Raw genomic sequence first — 21455 nt, forward strand, 5'->3', positions numbered from 1 at the left:
TAGCTCAACACCTTCAATCTATCGAGCTTTAATGAATTCCGATACCTATCTCAATACTTCTTGATCTATCAAGATTTGTAGATTTTGAAATACCAGATCTGTTTTCGGCCCATGATGACAAGGTCTTTCTAGGGTTTCATGGTCTAGTTTTCCAAAGCATATAAATTCTATCTTTTACTACTGTTATCATTCATGCAAAGATATACAAGGACCTAGAGAAACTCATATAGAGCTGCACGCTTCACAAGAGTTGTTGCGACTTCTTGTGTGTCTTAGGGTCTTGTACCAAGCTACTTTAAGATCTACAAGCATGGATTGAAGAACTCTGCATCAAACAGCAACAATCAAGTTACTATGTTGTTAGTCATTTACTGGGATCCATACAAAGAGAAGTCTCTACATGAACAAATCTAATTGAGGATTAGAGTAAAGGTTCAACTATAGGTTGGTATTTTGGAATAGGCCAGTGGAGTAAGATTTCTCATACTTGTAACTGCTTGTTTCTTTATTAGTGGATTCTTCAAAAATGATGACTTGAAATTTATCTAGTGGGGCTTTTGCAAGCAAAGGTTTTCTCCATTTGTAAACAAATCACATTTTCAAATTTAATGTCAGTTGCACACTAATTTAGATTGGTAATTTTTTTTTGTGTTCTAATTTAATTTGCACATAATTTGATCTAATTAATCAACTTGAGTAATTGGTTAATTAATTGAAGTCAACAATTTTTTAACCGAACATATATAATAAAAGGGATATCAGTGATAATTCGATATTAAAATGATTTTGTACTAATCACAATTTTCCAACTTATATATAGTGAAAAACGGTGATCCAACTCATGTATGGTGAAAAACGGTGATCGCAATTCATTCATCACAAGCTGGCCTGAATATAGTAGTGATTATTAACACTAGTACTAGTTTGCACTCATAAAAATAATGACGTTTTCCAGTCACTCCGGTAACATTTATTTCCTTATAATAAGGTCTTAAAGGGTACTCTATTCACATGAATACATGTGTAATATGTTCAAATACTTTTATCTTCCTCCTTTTAGATCCTCATGGCATCCACGTACGATTTGCCATGGAGTTCACGGGAAAAAAAATCCCTTGAAGTAATCTGCAACCCCTATTTGTTTGAATAATGCAGGTCTCTCTGGCTTAACAACATATCCCCATCCAGCTTTGGGCTGTAAAATGTAGCTATAGAGAGTCTTTCACATTCTGAATTAACTGTTGCTCGATGTTCGATGCTACGGTATATACCATTCGTCACAATCTGGCAAACCACAATTAGGTAGTTTGAGCTCCCATGATTAAATACATAAGCTTTGTGAATTATTGTCCTCCTTATATTTAATATATTATATATTAGATATGTATTTTTATCTTGTAACATGTAGACTTACAGTGACATATGAAATAGAAAATATATTTATTCGATGCATGAGATGCAAACTCTTGACATTTATTTATTTATTTTCCTTATGTGCTTAACCTTTGTGCATATACTTTGTACACATTAATAACATTATCCATACTCAAAAAAAGCATTCGAGATATTTGAAGGGGTAAACCTTGATTTGGTTTTTGACAAGATATGAAAGTTGATTACGACCAAGCCAATTACATAAAGAAATGGACCAGAATATTTTATTTTCTAAAAAAAATGTTATGCCATATAGGTACCTCCAAAATATCTCCGATGTTGACAACAAAAGCATTTTGGAGAGGTTTCACGGGAATCCACATCCCATTTTGTCTTATCTGGAGACCTTCCATTTCATTGATTTGTAGAAGGATTGTTAGACCAACTGCATCAGAGTGAGAATTGAGGCCAATAGCAAGCTCTGGTTGGGGACATGGAGGATAATAGTTCATCCTCATGGCTTGATGCCCTTCTTCAAACAACACTTTCATATCCACAGCTTCCATTTTGAGAGCTTTTGCCATGAGGTCAAGGATTTTCATGGCAAGAGCTTTTAAGTCAAGAGAGTAAGCTTCTAACGTATCTCTACATTCAAAGAACATATGGCTCAATCCTTAGTAAAAGGGAAACCAAAAAGGAGTACTTTTCCAAAGCAACAACTTGATTTGATTTCTGGATAGATCCTATAATTAGTTGTTGTATACAAAGAATACTACAAAAATTTATAGAATATTATCGGAGTACAACTCTCTCTACTCACATAAAAAATTTGTCATGTCATGAATTTAATTAGCGGTATCTTTTTTTTTTTTTTTTTTTTTTTTTTTTTTTTTTTTTTTTACATGATAGAAATTCCACTCTAATCTAATTTAAGTGTATATGTGTATGAAATTCCTTCCTGAATACTTGAACCCCGACCCTTGCCTTCCACACCCTATAAACACTTATACTTGTAAAGTGACCATCACACCAATATGTGAGCAGGAGTACACATTTATTGTACTCTCAAAGTATTTATAATTACCATACTATTGCTTGCCCATAGTTGTTGCCGTATTAAAAATGGACTATAAAAGAATAGTAATGATAGAAACCAAACATTTTTCACAACCGCTTCCATGATTTTTTATTTATTTAATATGAACTCATCATTGACACCATTTTTATTATGTACCGATCACAACTGTAAAGATACTAGACTCAAGGTTAAAGCAGCAGTGAGGCAAGAAGCAGAAACAGTGAGGTGAAGTGAAGTGCTTGTGAAACAGAGTAAAGCAAAGCAAGTGGTGTTGACACAAAACGGCACAAGGGACTTATGCTACTTGTAGTTTTCAATTTGTATTAGTTATTTAAGTTTACACGTGAGTGTTGCACGTGCTATATGTAACTACTCTCCGTGTAATTAGGGAATTAGTTACTGTTTCAGTTAGCTGCTCTGTTAGTATATATATTGAACTCGTGTACAGATAATCAATCAATTCATTTTTTTCCAGAATCAGAATATAGAAAGTTCCTCCAGAAGTTTCTTTTTCTCTATCTCTTTTTCTTCGCTTCCGTAGCTCTCTCTATTCTCTGTTTTCCAATCTTACATGGTATCAGAGCCTGAATCGCTTTCAATGGCGTCCAATCCTCAACAAAGTTCATCTTCAACCTCACAGCGTGAGCTTTCACCAATGGAGGATCCGCATAGCCCATTCTTTCTGCATCACGGTGAATCACCTGGTGCGATCTTGGTTTCGCAGCCATTAACAGAGGATAACTATCCTACCTGGGCTCGTGCTATGAAGATGGCTTTGGATGCCAAAAGCAAACTAGGTTTTGTTGATGGATCAATCACTGCTTCAATGGCAGTCACTCCACTGGAGAAGAAGGCATGGTCTAAGTGCAATTCGATGATTTCCTCTTGGATTCTGAATTGCGTCTCGCCTCATATCACTGCTAGTGTGATCTATAGGAACACTGCTCTTGAAGTTTGGAATGTACTCAAGAATCGTTTCTCTCAAGCTAATGGACCACGAATTTCACAGCTGCAAAAGCAAATTTCCACTGTGATGCAAGGAGATTCAACAGTCACCTCCTACTTCACAGTGCTTCAAGCTTCGTGGGATGAGTTGTTAAATTTCAGACCTTTGCCTTGCTGTTCTTGTGGCAAGTGCACTTGTGGTGTGAATGATAAGATCAATTCACTTCAGCATCAAGATTCACTGATGCAATTTCTCAATGGATTGAATGATGCCTACTCTCAAGTACGGACTCAGATTCTCATGATGGAACCTACTCCTTCTATAGACAAGGCTTTTTCTTTGGTGATTCAAGAAGAAAGGCAAAGATCTTCAGGTTTCAATCTAGGTTCATCAGTTGAAACAACTGCTCTTGCTGTTAAAAATCAAAGCTTCACTCATGGCTCTGGTTTTGCAAATAATTCTGGCAAGAATTTCAAAGGCAATGCTGGAAAAGGAAGGCCTATGTGCAGTTATTGTGGCAAGCTTGGTCACATCAAGGAGAAGTGTTATAAATTGGTTGGTTTTCCACCGAGTTATAAGCAGAAGGGAAAAGCTCCAATGGCAAATCAGATCAGTCTTGAGGGTGATCAATCTCAGATTGGAGAAACACAGCTAGGCAGTGGTAATTTTCCATTCACTGCGGATCAATGCCAGCAATTGATTTCTCTACTCAACACTCATGCCTTCTCATCTGATTCTTGTGAGGGTGTTCATTCAGCCAATTCTGCAATTACTTCCACTGCTGCTTCAGGTAAAACTTGTCATATGTTTCAAGATTGTATGTCTTTAAGCATGCGACATTCTGTATTTGCTGTGAATCCTGTACACAAAACTGCTTTTAATAGTGAGACTTGGGTTCTTGATACTGGTGCTACAGATCACATAATTCACTCTGTCACCTTATTCACCAAAATCACTAGTTCTATATCTACTTCTGTTCAATTGCCTAATGGTGAGAAAGTTGCTGTCACTCACATAGGCACCATCCAAATCACACCCACCTTAATTCTTGAAAACGTTCTTTGTGTTCCCTCTTTTTCATTCAACCTAATCTCTGTTAGCAAATTGACAAAATGCCTATCTTGTTGTTTTGTTTTTCTTTCAAAATTTTGCTTCATACAGGACCTGTCATGTTGGAAAACGATTGGAGTGGGTAAATTGCACAACAATCTCTACTTGCTGCAAGTTTCACCAGATTGCAAATCTATATCAGGAGTTTCTTCCATTTTACAGTCTGTTTTTGATTCACTTGTAAATTCTGTTTCCAATGTTCCTGTTGTTTCTAAGCCATTTCTTTGGCATCTTAGACTTGGGCATGTTTCCGATAATAAGCTCAATACTCTGCACAATCATATTCCTGATGTAATCCAATTTCAAAGCAATAAAGATTGTGTTCTTTGTCCTATTGCTAAACAGAAAAAGTTACCATTTCCATCCTTTAATCACATTTCCCCTAATGCTTTTGATATTGTCCATTGTGATGTTTGGGGTCCTTTTGTTAAACCTACTCAAGAAGGTTTCAAATATTTTCTTACTTTAGTTGATGATGCTACTAGATCTACTTGGGTCTATCTAATGAAATACAAATCAGATACTAGGCCACTGCTTGTTTCTTTTTACAACATGATATGTACACAGTTTCACACAAAAATCAAGGTGTTTAGAACTGATAATGCTCCTGAGTTTTTCTTGAAAGATTTTTTTTCTGCAAATGGTATTATACATCAACATTCTTGTGTAGCCACTCCACAACAAAATTCAGTTGTGGAGAGGAAACACCAACATATCTTGAGCATGGCTAGGGCCTTGAGATTTCAATCTAATGTCCCTCTTTATCTTTGGGGTGAGTGTGTGTTGACTGCTGTACATATCATTAACAGGTTGCCTTCCCCTATTTTGAATAACAAATCTCCTTTTGAAAAGTTATATGGCAAAACCCCTTCTTATGAGCATCTCAAAGTTTTTGGTTGTCTTTGTTTTGCTTCAACTTTAATTCAACATAGAACTAAGTTTGATCCCAGGTCTGTACCTTGTGTTTTTCTTGGATACCCATTTGGTGTTAAGGGTTACAAACTTCTCAACCTATTTACTAAGAAAATTTTCATTTCAAGGAATGTGATTTTTCATGAAACACTTTTTCCTTTTGTGTCAGATCCTTATTCATCCTCTTCTCATTCCAATATTCCTCTACCTCATTTGTTTCCTTCAGTAGCTTCACCTCATGATCCTTTGCTTTCTTTTCCAACTTCTGATATTGTCACAGATTCTATTCCTTCACCATCTCAGGTCAGTCCCTCTACTCCACTTCCTGATCTTTTTTCTTCCCTTTCTTCCAATACTCCTACCCTAGATGAGTCCCTAAATGAGTCTCTTTCTATGTCTAATCCTCCTAATACATCTGGTAGTCCTTCTTTTTCTCCTGCTATTGCTGATGTTGCTCCAACCTTAGACATTGTTGCTTCCACTCCATCTTTAAGAAGGTCACAAAGGGTTTCCAAGCCTCCTACCTATCTGCAATCATACAAATGCAGCTCAGTTGTTTGTGATCCATTTTCTCACTCCACTTCTTCCATCCAGGCAGGTTCTTCACATCCCACTTCAGGTACCAAATACCCTTTATCTTCTTATCTTTCTACTTCACATTTATCCACTTCTTATGCCCATTTTTGTTCCCTCATTACTAATATTCCTGAACCCAAGTCCTACTTTGAGGCTGTCAAAACTCCACAGTGGCAGGAAGCAATGGATACAGAAATTGCTGCCTTAGAGGCTAACAATACTTGGACTCTCACACCTTTACCTCCTCATAAGAAGGCTGTGGGTTGCAAATGGGTTTATAGGGTAAAATATAGGGCAGATGGCAGTATTGAAAGATACAAGGCACGTTTAGTGGCGAAGGGGTTTACTCAACAAGAGGGCCTTGACTTTACTGAAACTTTCTCTCCCGTTGCCAAAATGGCTACTGTCAAGACTTTATTGGCTGTTTCTGCTGTTCGGGGTTGGCATTTGGCTCAACTTGATGTTAATAATGCCTTCCTCCATGGTGATCTACATGAGGATGTATACATGCAGCTTCCACAGGGGTTTCACTGCAAGGGGGGACTGGTTTGTAAGCTCAATAAGTCCTTATATGGACTTAAGCAAGCTTCCAGACAGTGGTACTCTAAGCTTTCATCCACAATCTTACAATATGGTTTCAAACAATCAAAGTCAGACTACTCTTTGTTTACTAAGAAGTCTCAAAGGTCATTTTTGGCCCTATTAGTTTATGTGGATGACATCCTCATTGCTAGCAATGATGTCAAGGCAGTGGAAGAACTTAAACTATTTTTGGATAAGAAATTCAAGCTTAAAGACCTTGGAAGTTTGAAATATTTTCTTGGCCTTGAAGTGGCTAGATCAGATAAGGGAATCACATTGTGCCAAAGAAAATATGCCCTTGAGATACTTAAGGATGCAGGGATGACAGCTTGTAAGCCTTGCACGATTCCAATGGACCAAAATTTGAAGCTAAGTAAGCATTATGGAGAATTGTTGGCTAATCCTGAAATCTATAGAAGATTGGTTGGTAGATTACTATATCTAACCATTACTAGGCCAGACTTGGCATATCCAGTCCACAAGCTCAGCCAATTCATGTCCAAGCCTAGAAAACCTCACTTGGATGCAGCTTATAAGGTATTGCAGTATATCAAAAGCTGTCCTGGTCAAGGAATTTTGTTGTCTTCAAGATCTGATTTCCATTTGAAAGGGTACACTGATGCAGATTGGGCAGCATGTGTAGATACTAGGAGATCAACGACTGGATATTGCATATTTCTAGGTGATTCTTTGATATCATGGAAGTCTAAAAAGCAGTCTATTGTGTCTAGATCTTCTGCAGAGGCAGAATACAGGGCAATGGCTGTGACAGTATGTGAAATAACCTGGCTGCTAGCTCTATTGAAGGATCTTGAAGTTTGTCATCCACAACCGGCTCTACTTTTCTGTGATAACAAAGCTGCCATATATATAGGAGAGAATCCTGTATTTCATGAGCGTACAAAGCACATAGAAATAGACTGCCACCTGGTTAGAGACAAAGTGCAAGATCAAGTGATCAAGTTGTTTTATACTCCAACTCACACACAGTTAGCAGATTTGTTGACAAAGGCACTTGGTGCTAGACAATTGTTTTCTTTACTTGACAAAATGAGCATAATCAATATCCATAGACCTGAAGCTAACCTTGAGGGGGGCTGTAAAGATACTAGACTCAAGGTTAAAGCAGCAGTGAGGCAAGAAGCAGAAACAGTGAGGTGAAGTGAAGTGCTTGTGAAACAGAGTAAAGCAAAGCAAGTGGTGTTGACACAAAACGGCACAAGGGACTTATGCTACTTGTAGTTTTCAATTTGTATTAGTTATTTAAGTTTACACGTGAGTGTTGCACGTGCTATATGTAACTACTCTCCGTGTAATTAGGGAATTAGTTACTGTTTCAGTTAGCTGCTCTGTTAGTATATATATTGAACTCGTGTACAGATAATCAATCAATTCATTTTTTTCCAGAATCAGAATATAGAAAGTTCCTCCAGAAGTTTCTTTTTCTCTATCTCTTTTTCTTCGCTTCCGTAGCTCTCTCTATTCTCTGTTTTCCAATCTTACAACAACAGATCATATCATAATATTCTAATCTTGGAATAAATTTTTTATTTGGCACAAGTATCTCATATTTTGTTAGTATTTGGTTGGTTGTTAATATTCTAATCTTAGAATAAAGTTGATTAATAATGTGAATTTATCAATTCTATCTTTTATATATATTGCATGCGTAATTGAGAGAGACAGAGAACCTGAATGGAAGAGGGAGCTTGGGAAACAGGTGAGGCTTCCTTAAATAAACAGGAAGTGTGATCATGTAAAACATGTCTGCCCAATCAAGCTTCTGCTCCTCAGACACAACAAAGGCTTGCCCAAAGCCCTCTATATCTCCAGTTTGTTGCGAAAACTTCTTCTTCTCTTCCATCGGAAGATTAAAGAATTCTTGAAGGCCCAACTTCACATTCTCTAACAGTGAAGTGCTGGAAAAAATTGCCAAACAGACTATTCTTGGAAAAAAATTAGACGCGTGGCACATATTCAAAGTTATTTAGTAAGTTAAACTGTTTTTGAAAGTCGAGTTTGGCAAACTCGACTTTGGGCTGGAAAACAGACACTATAGTGGCGTTTTTTTAGTGGCTATAGCAGCGTTTATAGAAAACGCCACTATAGGGAACCTATAGTGGCGTTTCTAACAAACGCCACTAAAAAAAACGTCACTATTGTGTCTTTATTCCAGCCCAAAGTCGAGTTTGCCAAACTCGACTTTCAAAAACAGTCTAACTAACTAAATAAGTTTGAACGCGTGCTGTCCAGCTAAAATTTTTCAGAATTTTCACTTTTTGGCAAATTTTGCCGTGAAGTGCTCACCCCATGGTTTATTAACTACAATCAATCAATCTTTAGTTAAAGCCAAATTTTAAGGAGATACAAAGAAATGATACTGAAAATTGAAATACTCTTCTTATTTTAGTAAAATTACATTTTTTTTTTTTTTAACTCTATAATTTAGGAAGGGTAATAAATCATGGTTCTCATTGAGTTTTAAAAAGTAAAAAATTAAACCTATTGTTTTAGGATTACTCAGAAATTAAACCATCAACTTATATTAAATCTCAAACACAATGTCATACCATTTAAATGGGTTGGGATTTAATTTATTACTTTTTTATTTTTAAGGGTTTAATTTGAAAATAAATTTTGTATAAATAGAGTTTTTCTATTCTATATGAATATTGGAAATAATTCTTATTACGACCATGCAAAAGTGGCACACGCACAGAACAGTTGAGGGAGGAAATTGTTTACTAGTTATAATTAATAAATTTAATCTTAGAATTTTTATTTATATTTTGGTTAAGTACAATAAAAATGATTATAACGTCTTTAATTTTGACGAGGTGAACCAATTCCATGTTGATTTGCATTACATGTGATGATACCCATTTATATATCTAGCCCATTTGTTTTAGGTGACTTTCTTTTTGTGTGTCATTTAATAATAATTTTTTTTTTAAATACTATTTGAAAAAATCAACCATTAGAGCATTCCCATTAAAGGTGCTAAAAATGCTAAATACTATTTTTTTTAGCATTTTTAGCACCTCAAATGATAAAAGTACACTTCCATCAAACATGCTAAATGTTAAAAAATTTAGCACCAAGCTACAGTGAGCTGTTATCAATAACAGCTCACCGTAGTTGGACTGTAAAAAAAAAAAAATATATATATATATATATATATATTCACCAACGGATCTATTTCTTTTCTATCTCTCTTTCCTATCTCACTTCTCTCTTCCCTCTTCTCTCTTACCTCTCTTGTGGTTCATGGTCTGTTGTGGTCTGGTGTTGTCACTTCTTCCAAAACCTGATATCTGCTTGTCCTTGATCTCTGCACGCTGCTGATCAATAATAGCTCTTCATCTGCAACATCACTAGCTCGTCGATGGATGGACCAGTGGTAGATGGGTATGGTTTATGGTTTAGGATGGGTATGGTTTTGTGGTGAACCGGTGGTGGTGGATGGGTATGGTTTGGATGGGTATGATTTGTAATTTTAGATGGGTATAGTTTTGTGGTGGACCGTTAGTGGTGGGTATTTGTTTGATGGGTTTTTATGGTGGACTGGTGGTGGTGAATATTTGTTTGATGGGTTTTTGCGGAGGACTGGTTGTGGTTGATGGTGGGTGGGTATGAGTTTTATGGTTTAGGTTTGTGATTTGATTTTGGGTTTGTTTTTGTTTGTGATTTTGGTGGTTGGGGGTTAAGGTTATGGGCGGTGGTGGCTATGGCAGTGGGTGTGGGCAGTGGTGGTTGGTAGCAGTCGGTGGCAGGTGGGTTTTGCAGTGAGTTTGAGAGAAGTCAGATACACAGAGAAAGAGAGAGAAAGAGATAGATTGAGAATAAAAAAGAATTAAAAAATAATAAAGAAATAATATTTTAATGAAATGGTAAAAAAATATAAAACTTTTGATGTTGGGTGTATTGAAAAGTGGTATGTTAAAATAGATAAAGTCGGATTTTGAGATGTTAAATCCTAAATTATTTGCATTCTTTGATGAGAATGCTCTTAGATTACATGTTCTATATATTATTATAACATGTCAAATTTTGTATGAATTAGATATTATTCACTATTTAAATTTAAACAATTTACCATGCTCAAAGTTACACTTAGGTATATATAAAGACGACCTAAGCTTGAATCTTTCTCTCCCAATTAAGATGTATAAAATAAAATGAAAAAGAAAAAAGAAGAGAAAAGGTATTACAAGTAAATCAATGTTTTGTATATGGGTGTGAATCGAACCCACCAATCAAATGAAACCCAACCCAACATTTCAAGTTGATTTTTGTGGGTTGGTGGGTGGGGTTGTGTTGGAATTTTATTTTAAGTCCCAGTTTGGGTTGGGTTTGGACCTTGGGTTGATAGTTTTTTCGACCATCTTACCTCTCACCATATATATGTTTACTTTACTTCCCTTATTGTCATTTTTTTTTTCATTTATTTGGTATTTTGAAAATTATTTTGGATGAATTTGAAACAAATAATATAATTTAAGAATAATGTTTTAATTGTAATAATTTATTGAAAAAGTAATTAAATATTTGATAAAAGTCCAACTATGTACAAGTAATAAACATCTAAACACAATCCACCAACCCAACTCAATCTAACCCAACCTGACCAATATAGGTGCGGTTGGATTGGTTTCAACACATGTAATGAGTTGGGTTGGGTTGAAAATTTCTCATCCCAATATCCTTGGGTTTGATTACAAAACCCTGCAACCCAACATAACCATTGACATTTTGGGTTAAATTACTTTTTTTCCTTAAAAAAAAGAAAGAAATTAGATTGCTTGAAATTATTTCTTTCTATTCACGGTTGGCTAGCATCCCCCCCCCCCCCCCCCAAAAAAAAGAAAAAGAAAATGATAATAAATATAAATAAGAACTTCATGAATGAAAAAAATTTTAAATTATTAGATTGCTTAGGAATTCTCTATTGGACCGCTTGATCTGATCATAGTTTCACTTTTCAGGTATAGTATAAAAGGATTAACCCAAACAGAGAGAGAGAGACCTGAAAGAAACCCCAGTGTTTGCAAGCATGGTGCAACTTCTCCAGCTCCCTGTCCATGAGATCCTTGGAAGTTAAGCTTTGCATGTCGATGACTGGAACTTTGGGTAACGAAGAGGTGTCAGATACAAAAGGAGGGTCTTGATCCAGCCGTACATATCTTGGTGGCACTGTAGTCAGTGCCTCCTTCGCTAGCTCTTGAACACAAGGTACCGGAAGAGAACTCCCCAGATTTGTTACTTTTATTTCTTCCATAGCTGCCAAATACACCCAAGGCCACAAAGCTTTGTTTTCTCTCTCCAGTTATTTTGGCTTTTCACTGCTATACAAAAGAGTTGAGAGTAAAGTACTAGATAACAGTGATAAAAATAAAGAAGAAGCTGGTACACTTCAACACTTTGAGGTACTTATATAGTTATATGGGTTGTTTTTTTCCTTTTTTTAGGAACCACCCAAAGAAGAAGCTTGTTTGTTTATTTTTTGGACAGAGTGCTACAAACTCAGTTCAGTTGTAGCCTAAGATTTTAATTTCCACTTAAAAAATTAATATTGTAAAATATTTTGAAAATCTAACCATAGGAACTTGAATTGCATATTATTTATGTTCTTAATATACATGTGAAATTCCATGCATCGAATTTTGTTTATTATTCAATTTATAAACTTATTTTTAATATATAATTTCATACAATAAAAACTTAAAATTTAAATATTTGATTGATAATATAATTATTAATTTTTCATCTTCAGAAATTTTGGAAACATAGGAGATATAGGAAGAAAATGTAATTAGATTCAACATTAAATTTGTCAATATTCACATCTAGTAAGAAGATATTGGGTGGAATTGTAACCTTATAAATTACAACCAAGTTTATTGCAAAACTTTTTCCTTATTCACATGTTTTGAATTTTAAATATTTAAAGTCAAAGTCATACGGAATTAAGGTTTTACTCTTACACGTAGTCTATACTATAATTTTTTTTTTTTTTTTTTTTTTTTTAATTTGAGAAACACACACACATATATGGGGGAAGGGGGAGACACTAGTGTATAATTTTATGTATAAATGAGGTGAGTTTCTCCTCTCTAGGGTCAGAGGGTGCTCCTTCTTCCCCTAGGTCGTAGAATTTGCAGTCCCTTCTTTGTAGGAGTATTTTCGTCCCTTTGGTAACAGTGTTACCTTAGGTTTTGTGGGTTTTTTCTTCGTGGGGATTGGGAAACACTCTTAGAAATGGACGACCTCACTAAAGCATGGAGTTGTCTAACTCTTACAGATCAGGAAGGGGATAACCTTCGCCTGAATGAAGAAGAGGCAGCACCAGAATTCACTCTTGCAGCAAAGTTTTTGACCAAACGGGCGTTAAACATTGAAGCTATTGCAAAGACTTTCAACCCAATATGGAGATCGAGGAATGGTTTCAAGGTTAAAAAAGAGGATGACCACTTCGTGTTATTCACTTTCGACAACCATGAGGAGATGGAAAAAATCTTAGCGTCAGAGCCGTGGAGTTTTGACAAACACCTAGTGGTGTTACAGCGGTATGAAAAGGATGTAGATTTATGTGATATGAATTTTAACATGGTAAATTTTTGGGTTCAGGTACATGAAATACCAGTTCGTTTCAGAACTCAAAAGATAGCAGAAAAAATATGTGAGACTATAGGCACGGTTAACAGCCCAGCAGATAACACAGAGGTAGAAGGAGATGGTTTCATTCGGGTTCGAGTCAAGGTTGATGTATCCAAACCATTGTGTCATGGACGCGTCATATCACTTGAAAATGGCAGGGAGTTATGGGTGTCTTTCAAATACGAACGCCTCCCCAACCTTTGTTACTGGTGTGGTTGCCTCACACACATGGATAAAGATTGCGATCTATGGATTGACAGCGAAGGAACTTTACAATTGGAAACTCAACAATATGGTCCATGGATACGTGCACAACCCTTCACGCAAACTCGAAAGAATGTAGTCGTGGTCCCAGGATTTTACTCCAAAAAAAGCAACTCGACCAAGGCAGTGCCTTCAAACTAGAGCAGGAAACTGCCAATGGTGGTGGTCCGTAAGGGGGGTCCATCGCCTGAGATCATACGGTCAAAAAAGGAAAGGGATAAGCAATCAGTTACCACATATTCTGCTCCAGATATTCAGGGGGAAGATCCGTTATTTCCAAATCAAATTCCCACAGTCCAGCTATATCCAAATATAGCAGACCCGATATTTATGGCAGAGAAAAAATCTGATGAGATATTTGAAGAGCAAATTTAGGAGATAGACCGTGAATTGGGTAAGTTTGAGGTCAACAAGGAGCATTCTCGGGACAAACAGGGGGAAAACAATAAGGAAAATAATCTGGAGTTTTTGAAAATTAATGGGGAAGGCTCTTCCACAAAAGTGTACTCACGTGCACTTAATTCCCATCCCCTAAAGTGCCGTCCAGCATCAGCATTAGCTGATATTTCAAACAGTCCAGAAATTAATATAAGAAGATGGAAAAGAATCAACCGGGCAGAAACTGAATCAGATATTGTGATGGAGGATGCAGTAGGGGAAAAAAGAAGTGGCAGAGAGGAGGATCAACCAGAGTTACTAAAGAAATTGAAATTCGTTTCTCGGGTGGATGAAGTTGTAACAAACATATTGGCGGAGGCTGGTTCCCAGCCCCGCCAGAACCAATGAGTCTCTTATGTTGGAACTGTCGGGGGCTTGGGAACTAACGAACAGAAAATCAGCTTGTGGATATGGTGCGGGCAAAAGATCCCTCCGTTGTGTTTATAGCCGAAACATGGACGGATGAAGCAAGGCTAATTTTAGTTCAAGATAAAATAAAGTTCAAACATAAATTTGTGGTGCCAAGAAGAAATAAGGCGGGTGGAATGGTAATTTTCTGGAAAGAGGATTTTGACTTAAGCTTTGAAACTTTCTCAAAAAATCATATAGATACAATTGTGAATAAGAACAAGGATGATGAATGGAGATTTCGAGGATTTTATGGAGGACCTAATACACAGAATAGACATGAGGCATGGGCTCGGTTGAAGAGTTTGAAAGCAAGGGGATCTGCACCTTGGATTTGTGCGGGAGACTTTAATGAGATAACAAAACAATCAGAGAAAAGGGGAGGTAGAATTCGACCACATGGGCAAATGCAAGCTTTTAGAGAGGTACTTGATGAATGTGGCTTTTTTGATTTGGGATTTGTGGGGTCAGAATTTACATGGCATAAGCACTTTGCGGATTACACAGTGTGGGAGCGCCTTGATAGAGCTGTGGCAACTTCAGACTGGCTGGCTTTATTTCCGGATACCAAAATCTATCACTTGGAGGCAGATGCATCTGATCATAGACCTATTTTGATTGTACCGGATGGGATGAATTGTTCACAACAAAGACCGTTTAGATTCGAGCAGATGTGGCTGACTGAACAAGGCTGCTCGAACACAGTACAAGCTGTGTGGCAGCGGGACAATGGGGAAAATGAGGTTTTAAAGGTGATACGTAAGGTGGATGAGTGTGGGAAGGAGCTGACCAAATGGAGTAGAAATTGTTTCAAAAATGTGAGGAAAGAATTGGAAAAAACAAGGAAGTTATTGGCAAAAGCAGAGCTGGTTGCGATGAATGGGGGCAGCAACAAAAGGATGAAATACTTAGAAAAACAAATCCTTACACTCCTTGACCGTGAGGCAAAAATGTGGGCTCAAAGATCCAAAGTGCAATGGCTTCGTGATGGTGACAAGAACACTCGCTTTTTCCATAGTAAAGCAATGCAAAGAAGAAGAAGAAATTACATCAAAGGGTTATATGATGAAAATGGTCAATGGTGCACTCACCCAAGCCATGTGACTGATACTGTAGTCCAATTTTATCAAAAACTTTTTACCTCCTGTGCACCGGTGGACTTTGAGGAGATTTTGGAGCAGATACCTACAAAAGTTACAGAAGACATGAATGTGGAGTTGCTAAAGGAGTTTACTGCAGATGAGGTTGAAAATGCTTTAAAGCAGTTAGCACCCTTAAAATCCCCTGGCCCTGACGGTATGCCACCACTTTTTTACCAAGGATATTGGTCTTTGGTAGGTCCCGAGGTAACAGAAGCAATCTTGTTGTATTTAAATTCAGGTACTCTGCCTAATGCACTCTGTCACTCCTTTATTACTTTAATTCCTAAAGTAAAAAATCCTGAATATGTCTCACAATATCGACCTATCTGTCTTAGTAATGTTCTGTTTAGAGTTTTTTCAAAGGTGTTGGCAAACAGGTTGAAACAAATTATGCCACAGCTTGTCTCTGATCATCAAAGTGCTTTCATGGCGGATCGGTTAATTTCAGACAACATCATGGTGGCGTTTGAGACTCTACACTACATGAGAAATCACTCATCAGGTAACACAGGGTATATGGCTTTGAAGTTGGACATGAGTAAGGCATACGATAGGGTGGAGTGGCCATACATTGAGAAACTGATGCGGAAAATGGGTTTTGCAGAGGCATGGGTTAAATTGATGATGAAGTGTATTTCAACAGCCACATACTCAGTTTTAATAAATGGGGAACCCCAAGGGCACATTACCCCAACTAGAGGCCTTAAACAAGGCGACCCTCTCTCCCCTTATTTATTTCTTTTATGCACAGAGGATTTTCATGGGTTGTTGAAAAAAGCTGAAACTTTGGGTGACATAAGGGGGGTTTCGATTTGCCGGAATGGTCCTAGACTAACCCACCTTCTTTTTGCAGAGGATAGTCTTATCTTCTGCAGGGCAAAAGAAAGCGAGTGTTAGAAGTTATGAAGGTGCATCAGGGCAGCAAATAAATAGAGACAAAACCACTCTATTTTTCAGTAAATCAACCTCTCAAGATATGCAAGACAAAATCAAAACCGCTCTTGGAGTGCCTGTGGTGCAGCAATATGAAAAGTACTTGGGCCTACCATCTTTCATTGGTCGAAGAAAAAAAGAGAGCTTTGACAATATCAAGCAAAGGGTGTGGAAAAAATTGCAAGGGTGGGAAGGGAAATTACTGTCTCAGGCGGGAAGGGAGATTCTAATCAAGGCAGTGGCACAAGCTTTGCCTACTTACGCGATGTCGTGTTTCAAGCTACCAATCGGATTGTGCCATGATATTGAGTCTTTGGTTAAAAAATTTTTTTGGGGTCAAAGAGGAGAGAGCAGAAAGGTCCATTGGACAAAGTGGGAGGAGCTTTGCAAACCAAAGACACAAGGGGGGATGGGTTTCAAAGATCTTTCAAGATTCAATGATGCATTACTCGCAAAGCAAACTTGGAGACTCTTGCATGATAAAACCTCACTGTTTTATAGAGTTTTCAAAGCCAAGTATTTTCCCAACTGCACAATCATGGAAGCCACAAATCCGAACTCAGCCTCATATGCATGGAAAAGCATAACTAAGGGCAGGGAAGTAATAAAGAGGGGTGCGGTTTGGAGGATTGGAGATGGATGTTCAGTTTCAATTTGGGGTTCACGTTGGTTGCCTGCAAAGCACTCCCCAAAAATTATCTCACCATGTACAGGAGCTTTGGCTGATGCTAAAGTTAGTGCTCTTTTGGATGTTGAAAATAGAGCTTGGAAAGAAGATGTGCTAGAGGAAAATCTACTGAGTTTTGAAGCGGAGATGATCAAAAAAATCCCCTTGAGCCACACGGACCAGACAGACACCCTCACCTGGCCTTTCACCCCTACTGGGGAGTACACGGTCAAGTCAGGGTACACTTTTTTCCAACAAGAGTACCAGTCATCTCAACCTGGTCAATCTGATCCGGAGTCTCTAAAACCTCTCTGGAAGTCTATATGGAGTTTACAGGTTCCGAGTAAGGTGAAAAATTTTATTTGGTGGGCATAAAAAAATTCTTTACCTACAAAGACGAACCTGATGCAGAGGAAAGTCATTGATGATAACCTCTGTGAGCAATGCAAAGACCAAAGAGAGGACGTGGTCCATGCACTATATCACTATCCAAAGCTGCGTGAACTGTGGGCAGATGTGCAACTCTAGAATCATAGTTGCCTGAAGCAGGCGACATCTTTTATTGATCTAATTGGTTGTGTTTTTGCAGATAACAGGGACCTAACACTCTTCTCCATGGTGGCGTGGGCAATCTGGAACCGGAGAAATAACCTTCACCTCGGAAAACCAGCAGCTCCACTCAACGAGCTGATACCTCAAGCCCAAGATAGGATGCGTGAATTCAAGCTCTACAACTTCTCAACCATCATCCCAGTAGGCCGACCACCAACCAATTGGCAAGCACCGAGCAGCAACATTTACAAAGTAAATTTCGATGGCGCTCAGTTTGCAGTAGAAAATAGCGCCGGCTTGGGAGTGGTTATCCGCAACTCAGAGGGCCAAGTCATGCTCTCTCTTTCGGAAAAAACCACACTTCCCTTTACAGCTATCGAAGTTGAAGCAATGGCAGCAAGGAGGGCTTTGAAGCTAGCACTAGAGACCGGTTTTTAGCAGATAACCTTGGACGGGGACTCGCAGATACTTATCTCAGCACTAGTAAACAACACTCACTCTCTGTCATGTTTTGGACACATACTGAAGGACATTCAGTTTCTTGCCTCATGTTTCTCAACAATAAACTACTCTCATGTGCTTAGGCATTGTAATACTGTAGCTCACTCTTTAGCAAAAAGAGCAATTTATTTATCTCAAATGCAAGTCTGGATGGAGGATGTACCACCAGATATTCTTCCTGTACTTCAGGCCGATTTAACTGGCCTTCCTACTAAATAAGAGTTTTTGGTCTTCTTTCTCAAAAAAAATATGGGGGAAGGGGGGATGAGATAAGGGAATACATTCACACGCCAACACCAAAACTGCATGCAACAGTTAGTGTTGCGGAGCAAGTGATAAACCCCTTCTCAATATCACACCTTACCGATGTGGGATTACTCGACAACACTGAGTATCTTTTTTTATTTGAGAAACACACACTAGTCTATACTATAAATTGATTATGTACATTGAATCCACTGATTTCAGTGGAATTTGATAAGATTTGTAGCCTAACTCTATTCTAAACGCCGAGAATAGTCCATAGGATAACGAAAAAAAAATGATATTCAACGATCCCATAGGATAATAAAAAAGTAGTACTGAATAGTCCATGAATGTTTGAGTCTTTTTCTGATAAACTGGATGTTTTAGTCCACAACCAGCTGCAGGGTATGCTAAAAGTATTCAAATGAGACATATAGCCATCGGAAATTATCAAATAAAGATGCATCAAGCATTCTCTGTGTGCTAGATTTATTCTTACTTTTCCTTATGTTATTACTTTATCCTTATTTTCCAATAGAGAATTCCAAATTGGATATTTCCATTGATTATCTAGGAAATACTAGGATAGGTTTGACTGGATAGGTTTGATTTCCTGAAAACAGTTTATAGCGTCAAAATGTTAGGATCCTACCTATTTTGAATAAATTAATTTCATATTTTAGATTAAATATTATAAATCTAAAATATATCGGGTACAACATTAATTTTAATTGTGAAATAAATTCTCTCAATTTCAAGAAAAGTTAAGAGGATTCAATAGCAAAAATATGATTAAAAAAATTAAACTCAATCAACCAATTTTACCTAAAACAAACAATTTAGCTCTTAAAAAAATTTTAAACATACTAATTTTGTCCTTAACCAACACTACTCATCAAAGATGCTTCATAAAAAAAATAATAAATAAATAAATAAAAAGACTATAGCAGCTAAACAGCATAGCTAAAGGCCAAAATGGCCGCATACAACCAACAGCAAAGTCACCCTCTCTAATTTCAAGTCCTGGGTCCGCCCTAACACAAAGGGAGGAGTTCTACCAAATGTACTGCACCTAACATGTGACTTGATACAGACAACTAGCAGACTTCAATTTATTTGGCAAATCGTAGTGAGTCCCATTTGGCAATTTATGGGAGTAAAAAGTAAAAACCATGTGGAATAATGTAACTCGGTGCTTCTTAAAGACAACAAACTCCTGTGGCGTACGTATGCGTATCAGTTTTAATTTTGGTATTTTTTGTGCTTACGTGCACTCAGTTCTAGACTATAATCCGAACAAACTTGCCGATAACATGTTACATAGACTTTTTTTCCATTTTTCTGTTTCGTGAGCCACTGGTTAACAACTGACACTCTTAGTGCCAACAACATATTTGATGTCATATTTGAATATTCTCCGCATATAGCCAAATGGCCCAAACCATATTCAGCACATGTTGATTCTTACGGTTTCTTTTTCTTTTTTTTTTGGTAGATAAAGGGTCAAAATGGCCAAATATCACTGTTTACCGAAATATATATCAATCTACCACTGTTTCAAAAATGTGTAGGGATCTACCACTTTTTTGGGTACTCGAGTTTTCCATGATTCTCGAGTTCTTTGAAATAATAACCTTCAAATTTGCAAGAAATTTTTTGATGGAACTTGAGTTAATGGAACTCAAGTACCATAAAAAATTTTCAAAATTGTTCCATGGAAGAACTCGAGTACCATGGAAAACTCGAGTTCCCCAAACTTGAGTAACCAAAAAGTGGTAGATCCTTACATATTTCCACAATAATGGTAGATTAATATATATTTTTTGGTAAATAGTGCTATTATGCCATTTTGGCCGTTATATTGTTGTGTTTCTTGCTGGGTAATATGTTTGGTACCTAAGAAAGTGGAAGAATACAAAGGAAAATAAAAGAGATTGGGGATTTTTTTAAAATTCATTTTCTTTTAATTAACTTTTTCATATATATTTTTTAATTTGACATGGCTTTTTTTTTTTTTTCATTAAAATGCTTAGGTGGTTTTTTTAATGTTTAATTATATGATTTTATATTATTATTATTATTATTATTATCGCTATTGTGCGCCAACAATGCAAACTATTTTGCCACATAGGCATTTTCTGTTAGTGAGTTAACGATAGGGACTAAATTAATTACAAGCTGAAAATAGCAGAGACCAAATTGACTGCTACCAAAATATAGGGATCAAATTGACTGTGACTCCAAATTGTAAGGATCAAAATAGTATATTCGCCTTTCTTTTTCTGATTGTCATTCTCAGCTTAACTTCTTTCTACATCTTTGATTTTTTTTTTCTCTTGTCCTTTTCTAATTTAGTTCGTCTCTTCCATGGCTTTCCCTCACCATCATATCCAAAAGTTTCCTTTAAGTTTGGTTTTTATTTTGTAATTTTTATTTGTATTTTTCTAAGTAAAATTTGTTATGTTTTGGGCTGAGCATTTACATGGGTTTGGGCTGGACTGGGCTAGGTTAGGCTAATGATTTTGGAGGGAAAGGGGCCAAACTACTGGAAAGAGAGGCTTAAATATAAATTTTATTTTTATAGGCTAAAAATATACCTACTATGTATTTATTTTTTTAAAGGCTAAGGGGACCAGGCCCCTTTGGACCCTCCATTAGGTCCGTCCCTACTTAAACTTATACGGGTACCTTCAAATTATAAAATCATCAACCTACATTTAATTAGTTGTTAAATACAATTAAGTTAACATTTTTTTTTTATCTTAAAATATTATATATTATATTTTTCATTTGTATGGAGCCAGGTCAGAAGGTTAATAGATTTGTTAATACGTAGGTAATAATAGATTTCTTTCTCCCCGAAGATTGCAAACTTACGCCCATAAAATTCAAACCTAACAAATATATTTCAGAGAAATGATCTCACATGCACTAGAGCCATGAAAGGAAGAGAGCTAGGAAGAGCCCTAATTCTTTTCCATTTTGCCTCAAGTTGCATTTCATCTAATTTCTTTTATTTTCCCACTCTATGACTTCAATATTCAATGGACTACCTATTTCCAAGCACCC

General features: G+C 36.9%; 1 protein-coding gene and 1 pseudogene across 1 annotated transcript; one reads left to right on the top strand and one right to left on the bottom strand.

The window, feature by feature from the left end:
• Positions 1-967: 967 nt before the first annotated feature.
• On the bottom strand, positions 968-12085 carry LOC115988550 (annotated as a pseudogene).
• Positions 12086-14482: 2397 nt separating this feature from the next.
• On the top strand, positions 14483-18077 carry LOC115990845. The gene is made up of 4 exons (XM_031114615.1): positions 14483-15691; positions 15851-16099; positions 16341-17430; positions 17677-18077. The coding sequence occupies exons 1-4, from the start codon at positions 14483-14485 to the stop codon at positions 18075-18077; spliced, it is 2949 nt and encodes a 982-aa protein (XP_030970475.1).
• Positions 18078-21455: the final 3378 nt, after the last annotated feature.

The sequence above is a fragment of the Quercus lobata genome, chromosome 5 (genome assembly GCF_001633185.2).
Source record: "Quercus lobata isolate SW786 chromosome 5, ValleyOak3.0 Primary Assembly, whole genome shotgun sequence".
Taxonomy (NCBI): Eukaryota; Viridiplantae; Streptophyta; class Magnoliopsida; order Fagales; family Fagaceae; genus Quercus; species Quercus lobata.

Bases quoted from the DNA above. Each gene is read 5' to 3' on its own strand.
- LOC115990845 (XM_031114615.1), top strand. From the start codon at position 14,483: ATGGTAATTTTCTGGAAAGAGGATTTTGACTTAAGCTTTGAAACTTTC. The intron at 15,692-15,850 runs GTAACAGAAGCA...GTTTTTTCAAAG, and splicing joins GGTCTTTGGTAGGTCCCGAG to GTGTTGGCAAACAGGTTGAA. The intron at 17,431-17,676 runs GTAAGGTGAAAA...GTGTTTTTGCAG, and splicing joins ATGGAGTTTACAGGTTCCGA to ATAACAGGGACCTAACACTC.